The sequence below is a fragment of the Bactrocera dorsalis genome, chromosome 1, assembly GCF_023373825.1.
Source record: "Bactrocera dorsalis isolate Fly_Bdor chromosome 1, ASM2337382v1, whole genome shotgun sequence".
In the NCBI taxonomy this organism is placed as follows: Eukaryota; Metazoa; Arthropoda; class Insecta; order Diptera; family Tephritidae; genus Bactrocera; species Bactrocera dorsalis.
In genome coordinates, this window is record NC_064303.1 from 42376427 (window position 1) to 42401206 (window position 24780).

At 35.6% G+C, this 24780-nt stretch overlaps 1 protein-coding gene across 11 annotated transcripts in view; it reads right to left on the reverse strand.

Moving 5' to 3' along the window:
- Nucleotides 1–1988: 1988 nt before the first annotated feature.
- LOC105232893 (cholecystokinin receptor type A) overlaps nucleotides 1989–24780 on the reverse strand; it is a 103823-nt gene continuing 81031 nt past the window's right edge. For all 11 annotated transcript variants that reach the window (XM_049462573.1, XM_049462576.1, XM_049462575.1 and 8 more), the window contains 2 exons: nucleotides 13960–14219; nucleotides 1989–6279 (listed from right to left, as the gene is read on the reverse strand). In XM_049462573.1, the coding sequence (XP_049318530.1) occupies nucleotides 6026–6279; nucleotides 13960–14219 (514 nt within the window). In that variant the 3' untranslated portion in view covers nucleotides 1989–6025. The remainder of the gene's footprint in view (nucleotides 6280–13959; nucleotides 14220–24780) is intronic.

Consider the following 24780-nt stretch of genomic DNA (forward strand, 5'->3'; position numbering starts at 1 on the left):
GATGAGTCGACGTTGCGAGTTTTCGAGAGAAAAATTCTGCGAAAGATTTATGGTCCTTTGCGCGTTGGCCACGGCGAATATCGCATTCGATGGAACGATGAGCTGTACGAGATATACGACGACATTGACATAGTTCAGCGAATTAAAAGACAGCGGCTACGCTGGCTAGGTCATGTTGTCCGGATGGATGAAAACACTCCAGCTCTGAAAGTATTCGACGCAGTACCCGCCGGGGGAAGCAGAGGAAGAGGAAGACCTCCACTCCGTTGGAAGGACCAAGTGGAGAAGGACCTGGCTTCGCTTGGAATATCCAATTGGCGCCACGTAGCGAAAAGAAGAAACGACTGGCGCGCGGTTGTTAACTCGGCTATAATCGCGTAATGGATTTTCTTTTAATATTATTAATTTTAAGAATGTATTTACAAATTTAATTAACATGACACAATTTTAAATGTCTCACCAACGAATTATTTAAATTTCAGTTATCAAAATTTTTCATTCCAATTAACACTTGGAAATGTTAATTTTATATCAGGTCCGGCCCGAAACAATTTATCGCCCTAGTCGAATGTTAAATTCGGTGTCACTTCTAATTCCTATTCTGCCTTAACAACAAAATTTATAAGTTTTCAAAAAGTGTTTCACTTTTTTAATTATACGAGTAAGTAATGGTAATTAACAACGCAAATGGGATATTTGGATAATTAAAAAAAAACTTAACATGGGCCTTGAAAAACGCTAACTGCTTTGGAAATTGGAAAAAATCACTTTTTACTGAATAACGCTTGTCGAATCAACAAATTGTACGTAAAATTGGAAGAACTGCAACAGCTGTTAGAAATTTATTGAAAAAGTGTGAAATTTATGATAAGAGACCTAAGGCACGGGGTAATAAAAAGCTGAGCTTGCGAGAAACCGTCCGAATTCGCGACGAAGCTAAGCGATGTTTTAATTACATTTATAGAAAACAATGTAGAAACAGAAACGAAAGAATAGTTTCAATGAAAATAAAACAATTTTTTGGAATTGCCCGCATGAAGTCCAGATTGCAATCCCTGTTGGGTGCAATATGAACTCGATATCCTTAGAAAACTAGTACAGACAATCACCAATATAAAAATCATTACATCAGAAGAAAGTGTAATTAATTATTAAACTAATTACAAATGTCTAAGAATTTTAAAAATATTTTCCAAAATAAATTATTTTGAGAAATAAATTTTAGTGAATTAAAACTATTTTTAAAGTTATATCTAATTTAATGCTGAGTGCTATTTTAAAATAAAATTATGTAAGATTGAACATTTTAAAAATAACAAAAAATATGCAAGTGAGTCAAATGTCTATGACAGTAGTAGATAAATAAATAAATTATACTTATGTGCTAATCAACGGAATACTCAGAATCAACGCACTTATTAATAATACTCCTGCTGTTGTTTATAATTCGTATTAGAATGCCAAAATATGAAACTATACCTTTTATATATTGTATAAATTAAGTGATTTTGAAAATTATTTTAAGTTCAAATAAAATCAAATAAAAGTAAATATACATAAATAATAAATAAATATTTTTGATAGCTATCATGGAATGCAAGCTACTCTCAAAAAGAGCAAGAAAATATCAGAATGTCTCTTTTGTTAGTTTTTTGTGTTAAGAAAGGCTTTTCCAGTAGAAACTTGGCTAGTTGGTGAAAAAGTGTGCACTTATGTACAAAATAACAGGTGTGAGTTTAGCTGGTACTATTTTTTCGGCGAATAATAGGTATAATAATTAAAAAGTATTTTTCATAACAATTTAAGTATTGGAGTATTAGTAATTTTTTATTCCTTTGCACAAAATAAGCTGAAAATAAGAAATTATTAAGAATGGGTCATAAAAGCCACTGCACCGATGTAGAGCGTTGATTGGTAAAAAATTTGTGTTATGAAAAAACTCATTATCTTAACGCGGTCGGAAAACTTTGTAACTAATGCTCTAAAGCAAAAAAATGTAAAGGAAACTCGTGGTCGTCCAAGAAAAACTGAACTGAGTGATGATCACTTTATTTCTCATGGCGAAAAAGGACCTCGTGACTTCACGAAAAATTGCAGCGGAAGTTGGACTAAATGTTAGCTCGCGGACAAATCGGCGTCGATTAGTGAACGCATAATGCCAAAAAAAATCCCCTTCTACGAAAGAACCACATACAGTAAGGAAACGCTTTTGTCGCGGTCCCGCCGGAGAATAAAAGTGGCGAAATATTTTATTTAGTAATGAATATAAGATTAATATTTACGAAAATGATTGTAAAAGAACTGTATGCCAGAATAAAGGTAAAGAAATAGTTTTTATATTCAGAATGAAAGATTTCCGACATATTTAGGTGTAATAAAGTAAACAAAAATATAACTAATACAAAATTGTTTTAATGGTAAATAATTGGAAGTTATTAAGTAAAAACTGACCTATTATTTTGTCCATAAGCGTGTATTTTCAAGTTCTACTTTTATGGTATTTACCAAATACCATTCATATTAAAGAAGAACGATGTTTAAGCATTTAAGCTTTGAAGCGATTACCATATTAACAGTGTAGTTATTTTGAGAAATCATTACTGATTAGCATTTTTTCGTCACAATCATATGTATATTTAACCATATGTATCAAGAATATAAAATGGTATATTATTAAGTAATAGTCATACAAATATAACAATGCAAAAAAGAATTGGTATAGATTTATTCACACATCTACATCTACTTAACATTGAGTTAAATTTACATAATTCGTTTTGTTGCATAACTCCTGTGACTTTAAATTTTTCAGTTTTTCGTATGAAAATGAAAATGAATCTAAAAAGACAGAATCTATTAAGAAGGAAGACACTTAAAAAATTTTAAGGTATTGGTTGAATTTTAAGTTTAGAATCACGACACGGAAATGGGATTTTTATCATTTAATGTAAAAAGTCAAAACAATACATAATAAAAAAATATATAGTACATATTTCAAATCGCTTCAAAATTCATGTATGTATGTAAGAATTATGTGAATATTTTATTATTTCAAAATCGAAAATTTTCGTACGCATACATACATATATATATTGACTATATGGTTGTTGTTATTAAACAAGCCGTTCAGTGTTGAGAAAAAGTTATAGTTTGAGATAAGTAGATAATGGCATATAAATATTCTAGAAGCGCTGCATAGAGCAAACAATCAAACCACTGATACTGTCAGAATATACGAATCCATACAGAAGGCTACAATTCCCCATTGCAGAGTGGGAAAACCATCGAATCTATTTAAGCTGAACCAATAATAATATGCAACGAATTGAGATGACAATCTTCATTTAGTGACTCTGTTAGTCAGGAGTCTCATTTTGGTATTCTGGCAGATACAGTATACTACTATACAATATACTACTACACTGTATCTGCCAGAATACCAAAATGAGACTCCTGACTAACAGAGTCACTAAATTACTATAGTCACTATTAGAGACATGAGACAATCGTCTCAAGCAGAATACCGATATTATACTGTCTATAATTACAAATTATATATATTGTTAAAAATTAAGACTGATCTACCCTATTTCATTATCTCCAATGTAATCAACTAACTACTTTGAATATTACAAATTTGTTACAAACTTGAATATAAAATAAAAAAATTCAACATCATATACATATGTTATATATATTCGTGTTTAAAAACAAATCTAACGAAATGTTTACCAATAATTTAAAATTTTGAAAAAAATTGTTTTCGTATATATTCATAAAAATATCCTGGCTACAGCATGCGCGGGGTCCTCTAGTACATCCATAACATGGTTTTTTTTTATTTTTTTCATATTGTTTCAATCATGCTAGTAAATCAAAAAAACATTTCGAATTCAACAATTATTTCACAACAAAAAATTATGGAAATGTGTAAGTATTGGTTGATCTGAACAATTTTTTGGAGATTGTACAGTTGCCTTGAAGAATAATCCGTGCCAACAATTCATGAAGACATCTATAGTGGTCTCCGACGTTTCTTTCTGGTTGTTACAAACTGCGTGGCAAACTTAATATACATATCCTGTTCAGGGTATAAAAAGTACTTTTCCGATTACTTATCGGTGAAGAACGGAAAGTCAATTTAGGAGGAAAATTTTTGTAACAACCACTTAAAGATATAATATGTTGTAATGGAAATACATATGTATGTATTGAAGAAATGTGTGGTATATATTCAGTTTTAGACAAATATAATATAATATGGGAGTTTTCTTACATACTATATATTAGCAGAAAACCCAAATTTCTGACGAAGATAATGTAGAAGACAACAGTAATAACTTATTGTGTAAGTGTAAACGTGTTTTTGTACTACCAAAATTGTAAATTTCTAATTCATAAAAGTACAAAATCTATTATTTTTTTAATTTAACTGATTGTGATTTCACAAATTTTGATGCTTGATGATAAGTTTTTTCAAAGAAAGTAAGTTATTCAATACAAAGTTATTATATAATAATATATTTGATATGATAATACAACATTTTATGCTCCTTGTACTTTTTTCGTTTCTATTGGTTTCTTTAAATTTGATCTGTGTGCTCTCTTCGGCTCGTATCGTACTCTATGTAATATGTTAATGGGTAAATGTAAATGTATAATTTAATACGACTTGTGGCCGTTTCACATTCAACTTCCCTCACTTTGGTTGACAATTCATATTTATTCATTCAGAATTAACGCTTTGCTTGGAAAAGGGTAAAAATATGCGAGTTGCCCAAAATTTTGCTTTGAATTGCCTCAATGTAAACGCATTCATACAAAAATAGATAAGTTCGATATCTGTCAATGCAAATGTCTGAAGTTCGTGTTAGGTAAAGGAAAAAAAGTTGTAAATTGAATTTAAAAGGTATTGAGTATCCACAACTCCATCACAACTATTGATGGACTAAATAAAGAACTACTAAAAAGTGAATTGAACTCCCAAAAGTGAAGTCTTATAAGCTTATGGAATTGTATTGTATGTTATTTTTCGGAGTTGATCAATTTATATACTACATACATACATACACAGGCGAGAATATTCGTATATTTTCCATTTTATTTTCAATATCGGCAGATTTATTTAAGTATTACTTTTTAGAAAGACCTTATTCCTAGTGAATGTGATCTGCGCTTGTTTCTTAAGGATTGGCTAAACTTGGTTAATAATTATTTCCGATAATAAAAAATAAAATAAAAATTATTTGGATTGTATAAAATGAAAACTCGGTTTGTGAAGTCGTGCATATACATACATGTTAAATATTACAGTATGTACTCATTCTTATACAGTTGTGTTCCTTAAAGTAGTTAATGTATAAAATATACATATATAGTTTTTAATCCAAGGGATAGTTACTTACACAACTACTCTTTAAATATTTGGAATACATATACATACATAAACTTAAAAATAGTTCTTCTTAAAGTGATGTACACATTTGACTAACATTTCACATACTTGATTACGAAATCTCCAAACTACATATTTATCTATATATATATATACATATTTTTATTCCAATCTATATATATAATGTAGATATTTTTCTATAAGCAAGTAATTAACTATTTTATTATTAGGTCACCAAATAGATAAGTAATTTCACCAAATTCAGATAATATTGCTCTAAAAGAAAGTTTTAGATAACTTTAAAAGAAAGCAACTCTGAGTTATAAATTTTGACAAATACATCCTGAAAAAATTGTGAATACACATGTATGCATATTGTGTAAGTAATGGAAGTATAAGTACCTAAAATATATTAATAACGATTATTTATATACATATATTAACAATTTAAGTTTCGTTTTATTGCATATAAGTATATAGAATAAAATAATATTGTCAAAAGCTTAGTAGTTCGATAATTCAGCTTAAAAAGGCGACTTTCTGCATTATTTTGAGGTATATGTATTCGTACTGTATATAATTAAAACAATAATTTAAAATCAAAAGACTCAATTAAAAATATCACACTAGCTAGTAGAGATAGTGAGACGATGCCTGAGCTCTGTATTGTTTTGGGGTAAGTTTAATTAACTTTGGATTGAAAGCGCCAAGAGCAGCTTCATTGGTAGAAGATGGCGGTGGTGGTACTGTATTGGCCCGAAAGTGTGACCGCAAAAAATTCTGCATTGAACGGAGACGTATAATTGGTGCACAGGGAGATTGCCTAAGTGAGTTGTGGTTGAGAATCCAATAAATAAGAGGACTAATTGTAGAATACGTATAACCTATAAAAGAAAAAAATACATTTGTTTTAATGAATATGTTTTAGAGTTTTGCATGTATTCAAATTTTATCACTGATCATATGTTTTTCAAACAAAAAATTAGCTAAACACAAATAGCCAATTTTCATAACAATTTCATGCCCGATGTTGCCTATAGGCAACATTCTACATACTTCTATGCTTCTAAGTCCCGTTATTTAAATTTTTTTGACGCGCGGTTTCTTGCATTATGTAGTCTGATATATTGTGTAAGCTTATAGTGAATTGTTCTAATTTAAGCTATACAAGGATTCATTCAGTAATCGTTTTTACGTAGAGTGAGACTGTCACCCAATGAAAACTTCGGCTATAATCGCGTAACCGCGATTGGTGTCTACACCAATTAAAAAGAAGAGATTGTCAAGAAATAAGGACTACGAATTGAGGGCATGCACCTCGAATGTCCGGTCCCTTAATTGGGAAGGTGCCGCTGCCCAGCCAGTTGATGTCCTCGTGGTAATAAAGGCTGACATTACCGCCGTCCAAGAAATGTGATGAACGGGACAAGGACAGAGACGAGTAGGTCGTTGTGGCATCTACTACAGCGCAAGTTTGGTGTGGGATTCGTGGTGGAAGAGAGACTCCGTCGCTGAGTACTATCATTAACTCCGGTGAATGAACGTCTAGCCACAATCCGCATCAAAGCGAGGTTCTTCAACATATCGCTGATTTGTGCCCACGTCCCGACGGAAGAGAAGGACGATGTGACCAAAGATGCCTTCTATGAGCGCTTGGAGCGCACTTATGAGAGCTGCCCCGCCACAATGTCAAAATCGTGCTTGGCGACTTTAATGCCAGGATGGGCAAAGAAGGTATCTTTGGCACTACGGTCGGTAAATTCAGCCTCCACGGCGAAACATCCCCAAATGGGGTGAGGCTGATCGATTTCCCCGGGGCCCGAAATATAGTTATCTGTGGTACTAGATTCCAGCACAAGAAAATACATAAAGCTACCTGGCTGTCTCCGGATCGAAAACCCACCAACCAGATCGATCATGTTGTGATAGACGGAAGACACGTCTCCAGTGTTTTAGATGTGCGTGCGCTCCGAGGTCCTAACATCGACTTGGACCACTATCTTGTAGCAGCCAAGATTCGCACCCGCCTCTGTGCAGCAAAAAACGCACGTCGACAAACACAAGGAAAGTTCGTCGTCGAGAAGCTGCAATCACAACAGAGAGCCGAACGATTTTCTAGTCGACATGCATTCCTGCTCTCTGAGAGCACTCGTCAACAACTCGATATAAGGGAACTGTGGGACGGCATTTCAAACTTCTTACGTACAGCTGCAACCGAAACCATTGGTTTTCAGAAAGTGCAAAAGAACAGCTGGTACGCCGAGTAGTGCCGTGTCGCAGCGGAGAGAAAATAAACTGCCTACCTCGCAACGTTACGATCGACCACAACACATACGGGATGGGATAGATACCGAGAGTTGAAGAGGGAAGCGAGACGCATTTGCAGAAATAAAAAGAAATAGGCCGAATTGCGTGAGTATACAGAGCTGACCGACAGGGGTAATGCTCGAAATTTCTACAAAAAAATGCGACGGCTTACAGAAGGTTTCAAGACCGGAGCTTACTCTTGGAAAATTCCCAAAGGTGATCTAGTCACCGATGCCTAGACCATACTTAAATTATGGAGGGAACACTTCTCCAGCCTTGAATGGCAGCGAATGTAAACCGCCAGGAGAAGGCGAACCCGATTTCCAAATCGATGACGATGGAGCAGACGTTCCATTGCATGACCATGAAGAAGTTCGAATAGCACTTACACGCCTGAAGAACAAAAAAGCGGCGGGGCCGATGGGTTGCCGGTCAAGCTGTTCAAACACGGCGGCGAAGAACTGATAAGGAGCATCAGCATCTTTGTAAAATATAGTCGGACGAAAGCATGCCCAACGATTGGAATTTAAGTGTGCTATGCCCAATCCATAAAAAAGGTAGATTCCACAATCTGTGCCAACTTTCGTGGGATAAGCCCCCTCAACATCGCGTATAATGTTCCATCGAGCGTATTGTGTGAAAGATTAAAGCCCACCGTCAACAAACTGATTGTACCTTATCAGTGTGGCTTTAGACCTGGCAAATCAACAACCGACCAGATATTCACTATGCGTCAAATCTTGAAAAAGACCTATGAAAGGAGGATCGACACACACCACCTCTTCGTCGATTTCAAAGCTGATTTCGACTGCACGAAAAAGAGCTTCCTTTATGCCGCAATGTCTGAATTTGGTATCCCCTCAAAACTAATACCAAAAGCTCCGTCAGGATTGGGAAGGACCTCTCTGAGCCGTTCGATACCAAACGAGGTTTCAGACAAGGCGACTCCCTATCGTACGACTTCTTCAATCAAAACTTAATCGAGCAGGTACAATCTTTTATAAGAGTGTACAGCTACTGGCGTATGCCGACGATATTGTTACATCGGCCTCAACACCCGCGGCGTTAGTTCTGCTTTCTCCAAACTGAACAAGGAAGCAAAACAAATGGGTCTGGCAGTGAACGAGGGCAAGACGAAATATCTCCTGTCATCAAACAAACAGTCGTCGCACTCGCAACTTGGCTCCCACGTCACTGTTGACAGTCATAACTTTGAAGTTGTAGATAATTTCGTCTATTTAGGAACCAGCATTAACACCACCAACAATGTCAGCCTGGAAATCCAACGTAGGATTACTCTTACCAACAGGTGCTACTTCGGACTGAGTAGGCAATTGAAAAGTAAAGTCCTCTCTCGATAAACAATAACCAAACTCTATAAGTCACTCGTAATTCCCGTCCTGCTATATGGTGCAGAGGCCTGGACGATGACAACAACTGATGAGTAGACGTTGCGAGTTTTCGAGAGAAAAGTTCTACGAAAGATTTTTGGTCCTTTGCGTGTTGGCCACGGCGAATATGGCATTCGATGGAACGATGAGCTGTATGAGATATATGAAGACATTGACATAGTTCAGCGAATTAAAAGACAGCAGCTACTCTGGCTACGAAATTCTACGAAAAAATGCGAAAAATTAAAAGACAGCGGCTACTCTGGCTAGATCATGTTGTCCGAATGGACGAAAACACTCCAGCTCTGAAAGTATTCGACGTAGCACCTGCCGGGGGAAGCAGAGGAAGAGGAAGACCTCCACTCCGTTGGAAGGACCAAGTGGAGAAGGACCTGCCTTCGCTTGGAATATCCAATTGGCGCCACGTAGCGAAAAGAAGAAGCGATTGGAGCGCTGTTGGTAACTCGCCTATAATCGCGTAAGCGGTGTCTACGCCAGTAAAGAAGAAGAAGAAATTGTCAAGATCGCGAAAAAAGCGTTTGCTCAAAAAGTGTTTAAAAAGATTAACATAGCTGTTTTATTTTAAAAACAAGGGAAAAACATAACAAAATAAAAGTAAGATATTTATTAAAAATGAAAATAAGTAATTAGAAAAGTGTTTAGTTTGTTTACAATAATTTTGACTTTGAAATTTTTATCACTGTCTGTAGATCTGTCCTAAAAAATGTTTTAGCTCCGCCCATTTTAATTCGGGCATGAGAGGGTTAAAAATGAGAAAAAACAGTAGTAATTTATACTGCAATATCGGTTTACAACCCAACTTCCCTTGTACATTTCAATTGAAGTTGCAGCTGTTCATTTGCAAAACGGAAACTTAGATCAATCTAAATTGTACTATTGTATGTTTCATGTTACCGGGAGAGTAAATAATATTACAATTGGAGTTATTTATACATATAAAAATCTAAAATGTTTCCTTAAAACTCATCGACTTGTTATCGATTATACAGATACATATATGTATGTATAATATTTTAACTAAAGTAGAATGAAGTTCTTAATGGTAATAGGTGCATAAACTATACAGGCAATTATGCCAAAACTTGAATGAATAATGTACATAGGGCTAACTTATATTGCAGAGCTATGGCACAATGGAAAAATGTTTATTGACAAATGATGTAATCAAAGTTAGTACCAATTTTTTTTATCGTATCCATTTCAGATATCGTGTTTAGCATTGTATCCACGACCCTAATGCGTGCACAATAAATTCAATAACACATTGGATTGAAAAAGTCATGGTCGGTAAAGAGAGAACAGAGAGTATCCAAATTGATAAACTTATTTAGCTCTAATAAAAACAAATAAACTCAAACACATAAAGCTAGGATTTTGAGACGACCACATTGGCAGAGAATTCGAATATCATAAGAATGCGTAAGTGTTAAACAAAATGTTTGAAGTTCTAATAAACTCAATCCAAAGGGCTAAATTTAATATACACACATACAAATATATTGAGTGTATGAGGAAAAAGTCAACCAAATAATTGGAAATCATTACCATATTTTAGGGATTGACGGAGGTCGGGACCAATTTCAATCATACTCAGCGTTAAACCTCATCATGTTAAGAAAATGCTCACTAATTTCAAAAAAAATTCGCACATATTAACTAACACGAAAGGTTTAAAGTGAGCTGTATAGTTTGAAATCATTATATTGGGTAGTCAAAAAAGTCTTGAGGTATTTTCGCTAGTTGGCGCTGAAAGCGCGTAGTTCTAGTTTTATTCGTCGCATCGGGTCATGCAGTTATGTATGTCGTGGGTTATAGCGTCGCAAACATGGAGCAAAATAAAGAGAAAATACGACATATTTTACAGTACTACTACGATAAAGGCAAAAATGCATCTCAAGCCGCCAATAAAATTTGGTTTCGACGTTTTTGTTCTGGTGTAGAGGTGGTCGAAGATGCGCCACGCTCCGGAAGGCCTGTCGTCGAAAATTGCGATAAAATCGCTGAATTGGTCGAAAGAGACCGGCATAGTAGCAGCCGTAGCATCGGTCAAGAGCTGGGTATGAGTCATCAAAAATTCATTTCAATTTCAATAAAAAAAAAAATTGAATAAAAATACCGCAAGACTTTTTTGACAACCCAATATACATAGGCTTCTATATATATTTCTGAACTAGGCAACACTAAGTGTTGCCAGGTGCAATCTGACATTTCCATTGGAAAGTTTGACATTTTTTAGCATCACTCAGAACGTTTTGTCATTTAATCGTGAATTGTTTTATTTACAGGGAATTAAAACATTCATCTCGGCCAAAAAATGGAATTAACTCGTGAACATTTTCGTGCGATCATTTTTCACAACTTTCGACGTGGATTATCACGACAAGAGTGCATCGATGAACTAATATCTTTGTATGGCTATGAAGCACCATCCTATAGCACTGTGAAAAACTGTTACAATAAATTCAATCGTGGCCGACGCTCGCTCAAAAACGAATTCCGTGAAGGTCGTCCAAAAACAGCCGTTGTGCCAGAAAACATCATGAACTGATAATGCAAGACCGTCATGTAACATACCTTCAGATAGAGGCATGCCTATGCATTTCTCCCACTAGCATACATTCGATATTGCATGAACACCTGGCCGTAAAAGAGGTTTGTTCTCGTTGGATCCCGCACAATTTGACAATCGCTCAAAAAAAAGGCTCGTGTGGATTGGTGTAAAGAAATGCTGAAAAAATACGATCGCGGTGCTTCAAAAGACGTTTATAAGGTCGTCACAGGTGACGAATCATGGATCTATGCGTATGAGCCCGAAACAAGACAGCAATCGACAGTGTGAATCTTCCAAGACGAGCCAAATCCAACTAAAAAAGAACATTTTCGTTGATAAATATTCCTATTTTCATTATTAGGCCAGAAATATATATAGCAGCCCTCGTACTTATGTATGTCGGGTATTCGTTGGTGATGCAGATAGACGAAATCGAAGGCTGGCTGTGATTTGATAAGTTTTAAAAATTGGGTCTGGCCCTAATTATCACTGAAGGTGAATTAACGAAACTTGCCGATAAAAAGTCTCTCTTACTCCTTTTGCACTGGATAATTGAGAACAAATGACGAAAGCCATGAATACCCGCCGCTCCTGCCGCGCAACATGTATGAACATAATTCGATGCAAGTAGGCACGGGTTATCGCAATCCAAATAAGGTAAAAATTTGTTTTGTTTTATGGGCAATAGAACAAAATTAAAAACTATCCGATAAAAATTTAAAACTTTGAACATTTGAGAGAAAATGTACTTAGTTTATATTATGAACTTATCAAAATTTAGAGGCAAAATTGATAATATTACAGGCGGCAAATCTGTAAATCCGCTACTGGCTAAATCAATTTAGCCATTTCCCTTTTATGGTGCGCTTTGAGCATCCTACAAATCTGTTGAGACGGCTAACGCCAGTTTCATCTATATATGTCTTCTGGTTTACCGACGGTACAACTACAGCCTCAGTCGTGCAAAAGCTTGACAATGGAGAAGAAAATGCTTAAGTCTTTCCACTTCACTCTCCCCCATACAGCTACGAAAGCTCACTATGCCTTTTTTTCAGCAGCTTCTCCACATATACCTCGTCGGTATGTGAGCAAAATAAATCACCTTGCGTGGCCTCTGCGCCGCAGTGAACCGAATTTCCAGTGATGCAGTTGAAGAAAGAGAAAATTTCAGCATGTCCTTGTTCGGATGCCTTCATGTATCCAGCTTCCCTGAGCCTTAGAGCACATTTCGCAGTCATACATCTGCCGGCAAAGTCCACGGGTGCTATGTTTAAAATTGCATTAAGTGATAATGTTGGTGTAGTGCATAGTGCACTGGAGATGCCGATGAGAGCCGCTCTTTGGACACGCTCAAGCGTTTTAATAAGTGTAGCCTTTTCGAGACCTTCTACCAGACGAATACACCGACGAACACTATATTCTTGACTACGTTACCTTTCTCTATAGCTCCTCTACAGCAATATAAGACAACCGAACCCTTTCTAGATCTCACCTCAATATTCGGTTTCCATGAAAGTTTTCTATCAAGGATAAGCTACAGATAAAGTAGGCAATGAATACAGTTGAAAATTGTATCGTACTTCAGGGAGACATACATACTTATGTATATGAAACCCACGAAGCTTTAGAACAGAGCCGCTCAAAATTTTTCATGCCTATACTCGGAGTATAGGCAAGCAAATGCAGTCGAGGCATGTACGCTATGACGCTAATTCTGCCAGCGTCAAAAATACACTCGAAATACAGGAATTCAGTTTCGAATAAGCATATGGAGGACTTAATGAGAATCAAAACTTACGATCGTGAAGTCGATATGGAAAAAATCTTGGAAAGTTAGAAAAAATTAACTTAAAATTATTGTTGTTCTTAATTGCTTTTTTAATCAAAACCCATATTTTTTTATTTTTTTCTAAATTTTTAATAACAAAATAACGAAATAGCACGATTTCACTCAGTGTACTAAGCAAGCGCGCGCACACAATCACACGCTAGCAGATATCAAATGTGTGATTGTATGCGTTGGTAAATAAATTGCGCATTATTTTGAGCGGCTCTGCTTTAGAATGCCCGTTAATTTTTGAACACACCTCAGAAATCTATTATAATTTGCTAAGACATTCGTGCATATGTATGTATGTACTTTAAAAGAGTCCACTAACCAATTTTCCTACCTAGAATTCGATACGATTGAAATCGTGATTATTTAAACAAGAATAAATTCAAGTTCATGTGTTTTGGGTTTTCTTCATACTCAATTTGATGTTATCACAGCCAGGCAAAATTTCAATACTCACCTAGTAGCAAATGAAAGTACTTGGAAGTCTTAGAACAATAATGCTTATAACCGAGGCTTGTGTAAAATATGCAAAATACGTGGGGCGCCCAACATAAAATAAATATTATGGCTGATGCTATGAGTATATTGGCTAGGCGTCGTCTCGAGTGGAGAGTTGAAGTTCGTGGTAGCGGTATACCGGGCGCAGCTGGACCATGCAAACATGTTTTATGGTTAATACGTTGACGTTGGGCATGTGCCCGAATTTCACGCATTGCCCTGAAAATGTAAACAAAAGAATTATAAATGCATATGCGTTGTTGAAACAAAAAAATTGTTTACAGACATACTCTACTAATAAAAAACTATATACAAGGTTTGTCCGGAAAGTAATAGCACTGATTTTCTTCCACCGCAACTGTACTTCGGAGCGTGCGCGAGAAAAGGAACGTATGTATATCTTATAATAATGTCTTATCAAAATATCCTAAACAACAATCAACAAAATAACCTTATGTTTCAGTAAACAGAACAACATTAGAGAAAATTCATCAAAACAACCATATCTTGAAAAAATAGCAGTGCACTAACAGTACAACAAACAATAACAACCCAAATAGTTATATACTACTTAGTAAACAACCAGCATTTCAATTGTATAAGTAACACTAGGATTTATGTAAACAAACAATATATTATATCTAAACAAATTAACAATAGAAAAGTAATAAGTAAACATACTAGTTAGTATAAATAAAAGTAAGAACCATGTAATAAGTTAGTCAGCCACACACACAGAACACAGTAGGGGGATTTTCTTGCTCTTGCACGATTGCAAAAATCCTATACCGAAATATACAAGGACACGAGAGCACCCATTGCAGAATCTAGTGATATACATATGAAAAGCAGATTTGGTCAATTTGTTGTAAATGACTATTGTGCATGGCTATTGTGAATTCACGCACCTTCTGCATTCATTCTTAACAAAAAAAACTGTAACAAATTTTTATAATTTAAATAGAAATTATAAAATCTATTTAAAATTTACCTTCCCCAACAATTTAACGTCAAAACTAGCACAGGGTTGCTATTATTTTTTACGTGTCATTGCACGAAAATAAATGTTGGTCTGACATATTTTACAGTCTTTGCAAATAATTTTCTGCTTGTGATTGTTGTTGTGCCGTTGCACCAACAGGAAAATTCTGCAATTCGTGCACCGTGCAAGGGTTTTAGGTAACAGCGTACCGAAAATCATAATTAAAATAGCTTAGCAATAGTTCGGTCATAAAAATAGTGATCGAAGAAAGAAAAATCAGGTAAAGCTGAATTTTTGTAGAGACCTTAGGTTTACCATAAAAAATGGTAAAACGGTAATAATGGTAAACGTACGTAGGCCATTTAAAGTTGACCCATCTGGCAACACTGTAACTTTTAACAGCGCTGACAAATCGGCTAATGTCATACCGCGTTAGAAGCGTCATTCGAAGACAATTTATACCATGGAACAGTACACTCCAAAAGAACGCGCTGAAATTGTTCAGCTTTATATTCAAAATAACTTTTCAATTGTGTTAACTCAACGTGCGTTTCGCAAAAAAATCATCATGTCAGACGAGGCACATTTCTCGTTGAATGGAGGCGTAAACAAGCAAAATTGCCGATTTTATGCCACCGAAAATCCTCAATTAATTGAAGAACAGCCTCTTTACGACCAAAAAGTAACAGTTTGGTGCGGTGTTTGCGCGAATATGATCATCGGACCGTATTTTTTCGAAGACGATGATGGAGCCACGACAACAGTCAATGGTGAGCGTTATCGAGCCATGATAACGGATTTTGTGATACCCATTATTCGCGAAAATGACATGGATAACTTCTGGTTTCAACAGGACGGGGCTACATGCCATACAGCTCGACCAACAATCAATTTATTGCGACCATTTTTCCGGGCGATTGATATCGAAAAATGGTGATGTTGACTGGCCACCGAGATCACCAGATTTGACGCCACCAGACTTTTATTTGTGGGGTTATTTGAAATCCAAGGTATACGCTAATAAGCCAAAGACCTTAGCTCAACTGAAAGCCAACATTCGACGTGAAACAGCCGCCATATCATCCGAAACATTGGCCAAAGTCATGGAAAATGTCGAAAAAAGAGTGCATTTAGCTGTCAAAGCTAAAGGTGCCCATTTACGCGATCTAATTTTTAAATATTAGCTGAAACAAATCCCCTTGGACCAAAATAAATTATTTTTGAAATGAACAAAAAACATTGTTTTCTTTTGTTCTTTTTTTGGGTCAACTTTAAATGGCCTACCCTGTATATTCACTAGAACTGCACGTTTAACACTAAAAGAGCAGGTATGGGATAGCCAGATGTTATTCAAGGCCATCGAAGGAAAGGGGATTCTGTTAGGGACTAGTGGTCTTTTGAGAGTATATTTTCTTAGAATAGTATAATATATACATAAAAGGGACACAAGTAGGCATTTTTGCTTGCTTCACTACCTGAATATGTATATACGTGCAATATGTGTACACATTATGTAGAAGGTGATTTTTACAAGCGCGATATCTGGGAAATGGGGTACTTTTTCAATAAAACAAACCGTTTTTGATTGAAGTCCCAAAAAACCTAAAACTTTGACCTTTGACACCGAATAACTTCTTTAGCACACATGGGATCGATAGGGACGTTTGACACTTTATTTTTTATGGTAAACCTAAGGTCTCTACAAAAATTCAGCTTTATCGGAATTTTATTTATTTCAATTGTCCAAATTGACCGGACTACAAGGCCGTATGTTCGCATATTCCTGCATGGCTGCAAACCATAACAAAGCAGTAAACAGTGCAGCGACTGCTGACAATTTATTGAAATTATAAAAAGTAATAAAAAGGAAAAACATTGCAGTCCGAGTTGTGACAACTCAGTAATAAATTTTCCAAATCCCTCCTCCCTGAGCAAGGATGAGCTTACCGCTCTCACTCAATCGATCCGTGCGTATCTGCACTCTATAGAGGATCTCCATAAAACCTCTATCTAACCCTGAACGCAAACGCCAACGACGCTGCTACCTTTTGCTCTCCCGAAAATGCTCAAATGAGCATTGACCAAACCGATAACACCGCGTTCATCGAAATGAATCGTGAGAGAAGGTAAGCTCCGAAGTGGTCTCTGAAGCCATCTTGGTTTACCCCGAAACCGTTTACAGGTTTCACCAACTAACATCTGCGCTGGAAAGGCACGACATGCCTTACACAACTAACCAGCTCCATCAGGACAAAGCCCTGATTGTCGTCATCAGAGGCGTCCTTGAATGCCTCGATGACAAAACCAACCTAAGTGAATTGAGGATGAAAAACCCAGCGGTGAAGAGCGTAGTTTTTGAAGAATTGTAACGATTGGTTCAACAAATTTTTTTAAATCAACTTACGGTGCGATTCTGTAACGTGAGACAGTCTCAAGTCTCTAAATTGGAGATTTTGAGTTAGAGACAATTTTTGAGACTTGAGACGATTTTGCTATTCTGTAAGTGACAGTCACAAAATCTATTACATTTCATCATTCAGAGATGTTTTTACACTTGAATGGAAATAAATATGTCGATAACAAATATTAAATTTTCTATAACATCGTCAAAAAACATAGTTATCAATAAAAATGAAAATATATGTTGGCTTTGTTTCATAATATTTACGAAATTTATGTAAAATTTATTTATTTTTAACTTTTTCGTGTTTGAGTTGCTTAGAAAATATAAAAATACGACAATCGATTAATGCCTATGATGATCTCTATTCAGTATATTCAAAATGGCTGACAAGAGCTCTTTTTAGTTTTGTGACCGGCTAACTACCAGGTCTCAATATTTTGAGACTAACGCTACAGACTGTTTAGTGAATAGTAACTAGTCTCAAATTGAGACTTTGCCTCAAAATGTCTCAAATAGAGACTAGAGACTGGTTACAGAATCCCGCTATTAGTCCTGTTACTTTCCGGACAAAGCCTGTACATATGTATGTATATTGTATATACAAGTTAGCAACACTAAAGTTAACTGCCATAAGCAGAATAATGCTGGATAAGCAATTAACCAACTAACATCCGGCACGCGTAGTGTAAACTACAGCCAGGCCGACCAACAGTAATGCAAGCATTGCAACAATTGCAAATCAACATCCGGCATACGCAGAATTACGCGGCACAAGTAAATAAGTCAATAGTGCTAGCATAAGTAATTTTTAAGGTATAAATAAGGGATAAATTAAAAATGTAATTACACTTAGCAGAACGTTTGTCAATAAAGGTCATCTTGACCAAAAAATAAATTTTTTTTGTCGTTTCAATGTAACCGGCAATAATTGGCGCCCGAGCTAAAGAAGAAAGCTTGTTCGGCTCGCGAAAGTTAAAAGTGCCGTTAAAAAAAAAGGAAAAACGCCGCGAAAAAGACAAGGTTAGCCTTTAACTGGTGACAAGTGGTCCCAAAGGCCGAGCGGATTAAAGGATAAAAAAGTAACCAACACATTAAAAGCGTGAAAAGGATAGGAAAATCCTTCCTGGACGCTCCAGCGACACCGACAAGGAACAGCAGCAAAAAGCCTACAAAAACAAAAACAGTGTGAGAAAGTGTACCCCAGTACAAACACGGAACAGGACAAATACACACTCATCGGTTTCGAGGATCATCATGAAGCTGTATATAGTGTAAGTAGCATAAGAAATATAATTAATAATAAGACCAGAGAAGAAAAATTGTAGAAAAAGTTTAGGAAAAAAAAAAATTTTTGTTATTAATAATAAATAAATTATTAAGTGAAGCTATAGTGTAAGTAAATATAAATAACCAAAAAATAAAATACGGCTTGTACAGCCAATAACATAAACTAAACTGAAAATAATATTGCTTAACTCTGCGATTCCGTAGCCAACTCAGGAGTTGACCGGACCCTCCAGGGTAAAAAAGCCCCTTCCTAGAAGGGATAACAAAAAACATAAATATTCAAACTAAAATAGTGGTATAAAAATTTTTTTTTGAAAGAAAAATAATAAAATTTAAAAATGGCAAATCCAAACAATCTAATTAGACCCCCCGTATTTGGGATTAATCCTCCTGCTGCATCAACAGCACCGTCAGGCCCTAATAACACAATTCCGCCAGAATTGGCGAACATGATAAAAAACATGGTAACTTTAGCAATAGAGGCAAGTGTACCTAATGTAGTCCATAATATTCTTAATAATAAAATAAACCCGGTCATTACGGACCAAACAATAGACGAACAATTCCAAAACAACATGAATGAAATGGATAAGATCCCCAAACGTTGTGAGATCCCTAAGAGAATTTTCAGGCAATGCCTCAGAATTTAGTTCCTGGAAAAAAAGTGTTGAACGCATTTTAAGAATCTACGAACCCTCAAAAGGAACACCTAAATATTTCGGCATTTTAAATGTCATCAGAAATAAGATAGTTGGAAAGGCAGATATAGCCTTAGAATCCTACAATACCCCCTTAGACTGGACAGCAATCTCCCGCTGCTTAACCACTCACTACGCAGACAAACGAGACATAGGCACTCTAGAGTACCAAATGACATGTCTCATACAAGGACGAATGACAATTAACGAATTTTACCAAAAGGTATATGGACACTTATCTTTACTTTTGAACAGGATAGGATGTATGGAGATAGGAGAAGAAGCAATTCACTTGTTAACGGAGAATTACCGCGCTAAAGCCCTCGATACTTTTATAAGAGGACTTTCTGGTGATCTTCCCCGGCTACTTGGCATTAAAGAACCAAAAAGCCTACCTGAAGCCCTCCATCTTTGTCTCAAATTAGAAAACCAAAGCTTCAGAGCTTCTCACGCTAATAACCAAACCTTTATCACACCATCAACTTCTCGTCAACAACTCATAAATCAGCAACAGCCACGACAGCAATACACCCAACCCAGATATCATCAACCATTAAACCCTCAAACTAGATTCAAATTTTATCCTGAACTAGCTTATCTACCAAATCCCTTGACATATTCCAACCCACAAAACTACCATAGCAACCAACTAAACCTTAATCACCCTAACATCCAACAACATTAAAATCGGAATCTAAATCAATTTAGTCAACAATATCGGCAACAAAACCAAAATCTATATAGTCCACAGCAAAACATTGCTCCTCCCACACCCCCTAAACCACCTCAACCGATGGACGTGGATGAGAGTATAAGGACAAGAGCCGTTAATTACGCAAATCGGCCAAAACCCCAAGAATTCGGTAAAAGACCATCAAACGCTTCAATGATACATAACCCCCCACAAAAAATGCAAAGAAACTTTCACATAAATTCTAACGAACCACCAGAGGACCAATACAACGAAAGCGTATACAACTACAATGACCAATACAACTACAATAACCAATACGACTACAATGAGCAAACATACAATGAGCCAAATCACGAGGACACAATTGAAGAAACACTCGACCTCACTGACGTACATTTTTTAGACTAAATAGCTCTTCGCTACCTTATTTTAGATGCAGGACGAAGAGCGGCGAAATAATGCAAATATTAGTAGACACCGGATCCAATAAAAATTACATACAATCAAGCTTAGTAGAAAAAGCAATAGCGAACAATACTCCTTTTCTAGCCAACTCAGGTTAGGCGGCAAAATAAAAATTACTCACCATACATATCTAAATCTTTTCAATTTGAAAAATTGCAAATTAAAATTTTTCGTATTGCCAACACTCACCACTTTCCATGCCATATTAGGAAACGATAGCTTAAAAGCACTTTCAGCAATCATACACACAAAAGAAAATTACATGGTAGTAGCAAATACGAAAAGAATCTATCTAAGACAATATAGTGTACAGGACGTTAACTTAATACATATCCGTGACGAACATATGAGTACAGTAGAAAAACATGCAATTAGGAAACTGGTACAAAAGCACCGAAATCTATTTTCGGAACCGGACGAAAAACTAACCTACACAACAAAAGTAGTTGCAGGAATTCGAACAAATTCAGACACGGCTATATACTCCAAGTCCTACCCTTATCCTATTAGCCTTAAAGAGGAAATTGAAAAGCAAGTAAATAAACTATTAGACGACGGTATCATACGACAATCACGATCACCCTATAACTCACCTGTATGGGTAGTGACTAAAAAAGAGGACGCGTCTGGCAAAAACAAATTTAGAATGGTTATAGATTACAGGAAGCTAAACGCAGTTACAGTTGCAGATAGGTATCCAATACCTGAAATAAATGAAGTTCTCTCCCAACTAGGAGAAAACCGAATTTTCTCTGTGATCGATTTAAAAAGCGGTTTCCATCAAATTCCTCTTAAGGAATCTGACGTGAAAAAAACAGCATTTTCAGTGAACAATGGAAAATACGAGTTCACCCGACTTCCGTTTGGTTTGAAAAACGCCCCGGCCATATTTCAACGGACGCTTGACGACATACTAAGACAATACATAGGCAAAATATGCTATGTATACATAGACGATATAATTATATTCAGTAAAGGCGAAAAATCACACTCCGAACACATAGACACAATTTTTGATACCCTCAGTAAAGCAAACATGAAGGTTCAAATCGATAAATGCGAATTCTTCAAAAAGCATGTCGAATTCCTAGGATTCGTTGTATCTTCCAAAGGAATTTCTACAAACCCTTCCAAAGTACAATCAATATTAAATTTTCCATACCCCCAGACGATCAAGGACTTACGATCATTCTTAGGCTTATCTGGATATTATAGAAGATTTATCAAGGATTACGCCAAATTGGCCAAGCCACTTACATTCCTTCTAAGAGGTGAGGAAGGAAGAATGTCGAAAAGAACCTCGAAAAAAATCCAAATAAATCTAAATGAGGAAGCTAAATCTGCATTCAACAAAATTAAATCCACACTGACGTCTAAAGACGTAATTTTACAATATCCCGATTACAAGAAAGAATTTGACTTAACTACTGACGCCTCAAGGTATGCCATAGGCGCCGTTTTAGAGCAAAATGGCAAACCAATAAACTTTATATCAAGAACATTGAACAAGGCCGAAGAAAATTACGCAGTCAACGAAAAAGAAATGCTTGCCATTATATGGGCACTGAACTCATTTAGAAACTATCTATACGGTACAGCAAAAGTTGTAATACATACAGACCACCAACCACTTACATACGCTCTCAGTAATAAAAATAATAACTCCAAACTAAAGCGATGGAAAGCCATACTAGAAGAATACAACTATGAATTAAAATACAAACCTGGGAAAGCCAATGTAGTTGCAGATACATTATCCAGGCCTTTTGAAGTAAACTCCCTATCAGTTGCTACACATTCCGACGAAAGCTCGGAGCAGCAGTCGAAGGACCTATAAATGCATTCAAAAACCAAATTTGGATCTCGTTAGCAGACGAAGACAGCTACCAGTTTAAAATACCATTCCCGACCTACCATAGACATATAATAACTAAACCCAACTCTTCAACAGAGAATTTAACTACACTATTGAAACGATACCTGAACCCCTCAGTGATAAATGGTATATTTACATCTGAAGGAATAATAGAGAAAATCCAAGAAATTTACCCACTTCACTTTAGTAATTATAAAATTCGTTACACCCAAACAGAAGTAAAAGACATAACAAGTGAGGATGCACAAAACGAGGAAATACTAAACGAACACAAGCGAGCACATAGGAATAGAGACGAAAATAAAAAACAACTAATACAAAGATGTTACTTTCCAAAGATGAAAGCAAAAATAGAAAATATAATTAAACAATGCAGAGTCTGCAAGGAAAACAAGTATGATCGCAACCCTAATAAACCGCAACTATTAGAAACCCCAATACCTCAATACCCTGGAGAAATTGTGCATATAGATATTTACAGTACGGAAAAAAAATTAGTTCTAACAGCAGTAGATAAATTCTCCAAATATGCTCAAGTCAAAATAATAGAGTCAAAATCAATAGAAGATATCAGAGAACCTTTACGTCAAATACTTTTCGCTTTTGGTATACCCAAAACAATAGTTATCGACAACGAGAAATCTTTAAATTCAGCTTCCATACAATTTATGGTCGAAGACCAACTAGGTATTAAAATTTTTAAAACTCCCCCATACACAAGCACAGTTAACGGACAAGTAGAAAGATTTCACTCTACCCTGTCTGAAATTATGCGCTGCCTTCAAACGGAACGCACACACCGCTCATTCCAAGAACTCTTAGACCGATGTACATACGAATATAACTACACCATACATTCCGCAACAGGGAAACGACCCATAGAGACATTTTTTGGCAGACGTGTTACAGTAGACCCAGAGCAGTATGAAAATGCACGACAGGAAAATATAGAAACCCTTCGGAGAAGACAGGCAAAAGATTTAGAAAACCATAATAAAACACGAAACCCTATGAAAATATATACTCCTGGAGATGTAATTTATGTCAGAATAAACAAACGAATAGGGTCAAAACTTACAGCAAAATATAGAAAGGAAACAGTTAAGGAAGACAAATCCAGTGTAGTAATCACTGAAAAAGGACGGACGGTACATAAAAACAACATCAGACAATAGTAAATTTTTGTTTTTCTTTTACCTTGCAGGTTTTTTGTGCACCTAGTGTACGCAGATTTTAAAATAATAGACTATACAAATTCACAATTAGCAACATTTGATTTGAGGATTGACAAGAATACAAACAGGAACCTACCGAATAATACGTAAAGTAGACCTAGACGCATTTCAAATGGACAACACTATTAAAACCAAGATAACATCAGAAAATCCCTTTCTATCCATCTTGATAAATGAATTAACCCTTACCCAAACTTACCTAAATAGGCTACGACCCAAAAGATTTAAAAAATCCATAGATACAGTAGGAAAAGTCTTGAAATGGATCGCGGGAAATCCCGATCATGACGACTTAGTAATTTTAGATAATCAAATAAATAATATAATAAACAATAACAATAATCAAGTAGTAATAAATAAAATAATTTTTGAAAGGATAAATAATATTACGAGAGTATCAAATAAGATTTTAAAAACGGTACAATCTAATGAAGATGTACAACGCAATTTTGCTATAGAACTAAAATATAAATTAAAGATTGTAAAAGAAGAAATTATTAATATTGATTATGCGATTCATTGGGCCAAAGCCGGAATCGTCAATTCGTATATTTTATCAAATGAAGAACTAGCAGCATTAGCAAAATCCATTTTTATAAAAAATAACTTCACATTAAATAATGTAGAAGAATCGCTAGAATTTGTGAATATAAAAGTAGCCTCAAATGAAACAATGTTATTTTATATGATAGGAATACCATTAATAAACGAAGAAATTTGCGATTCAATTGTAATCAAACCCATAAAGAAAAATAGATATATTAATAAAATTCCCTATGAGGATATCGTAACATGTAGTAAACATAAGGTATTTGGAATAAAAACAAAATTAATGAAAATAATCATATAAGAATTTGTAACTATAAGAATATGATAGATATTAGTAACACTACTTGTGTCCCGCAATTACTCAGAAGCGAACCAGCAGAATGCACTCAAATAAATAACCAGCACATCCCATCGATAGAAAACATCTTCCCTGGCATCATATTATTAAACCAGTATAATGGCACAATTCAAATTGATAATCAGAAAATAAATCTTGTGGGATCATACGCCGTTCAATATCGCAATTCCACAGATTTAATCGACAACCAAAAACACTCCTTTGACGAAACACTAACTAGCAAACCATTACC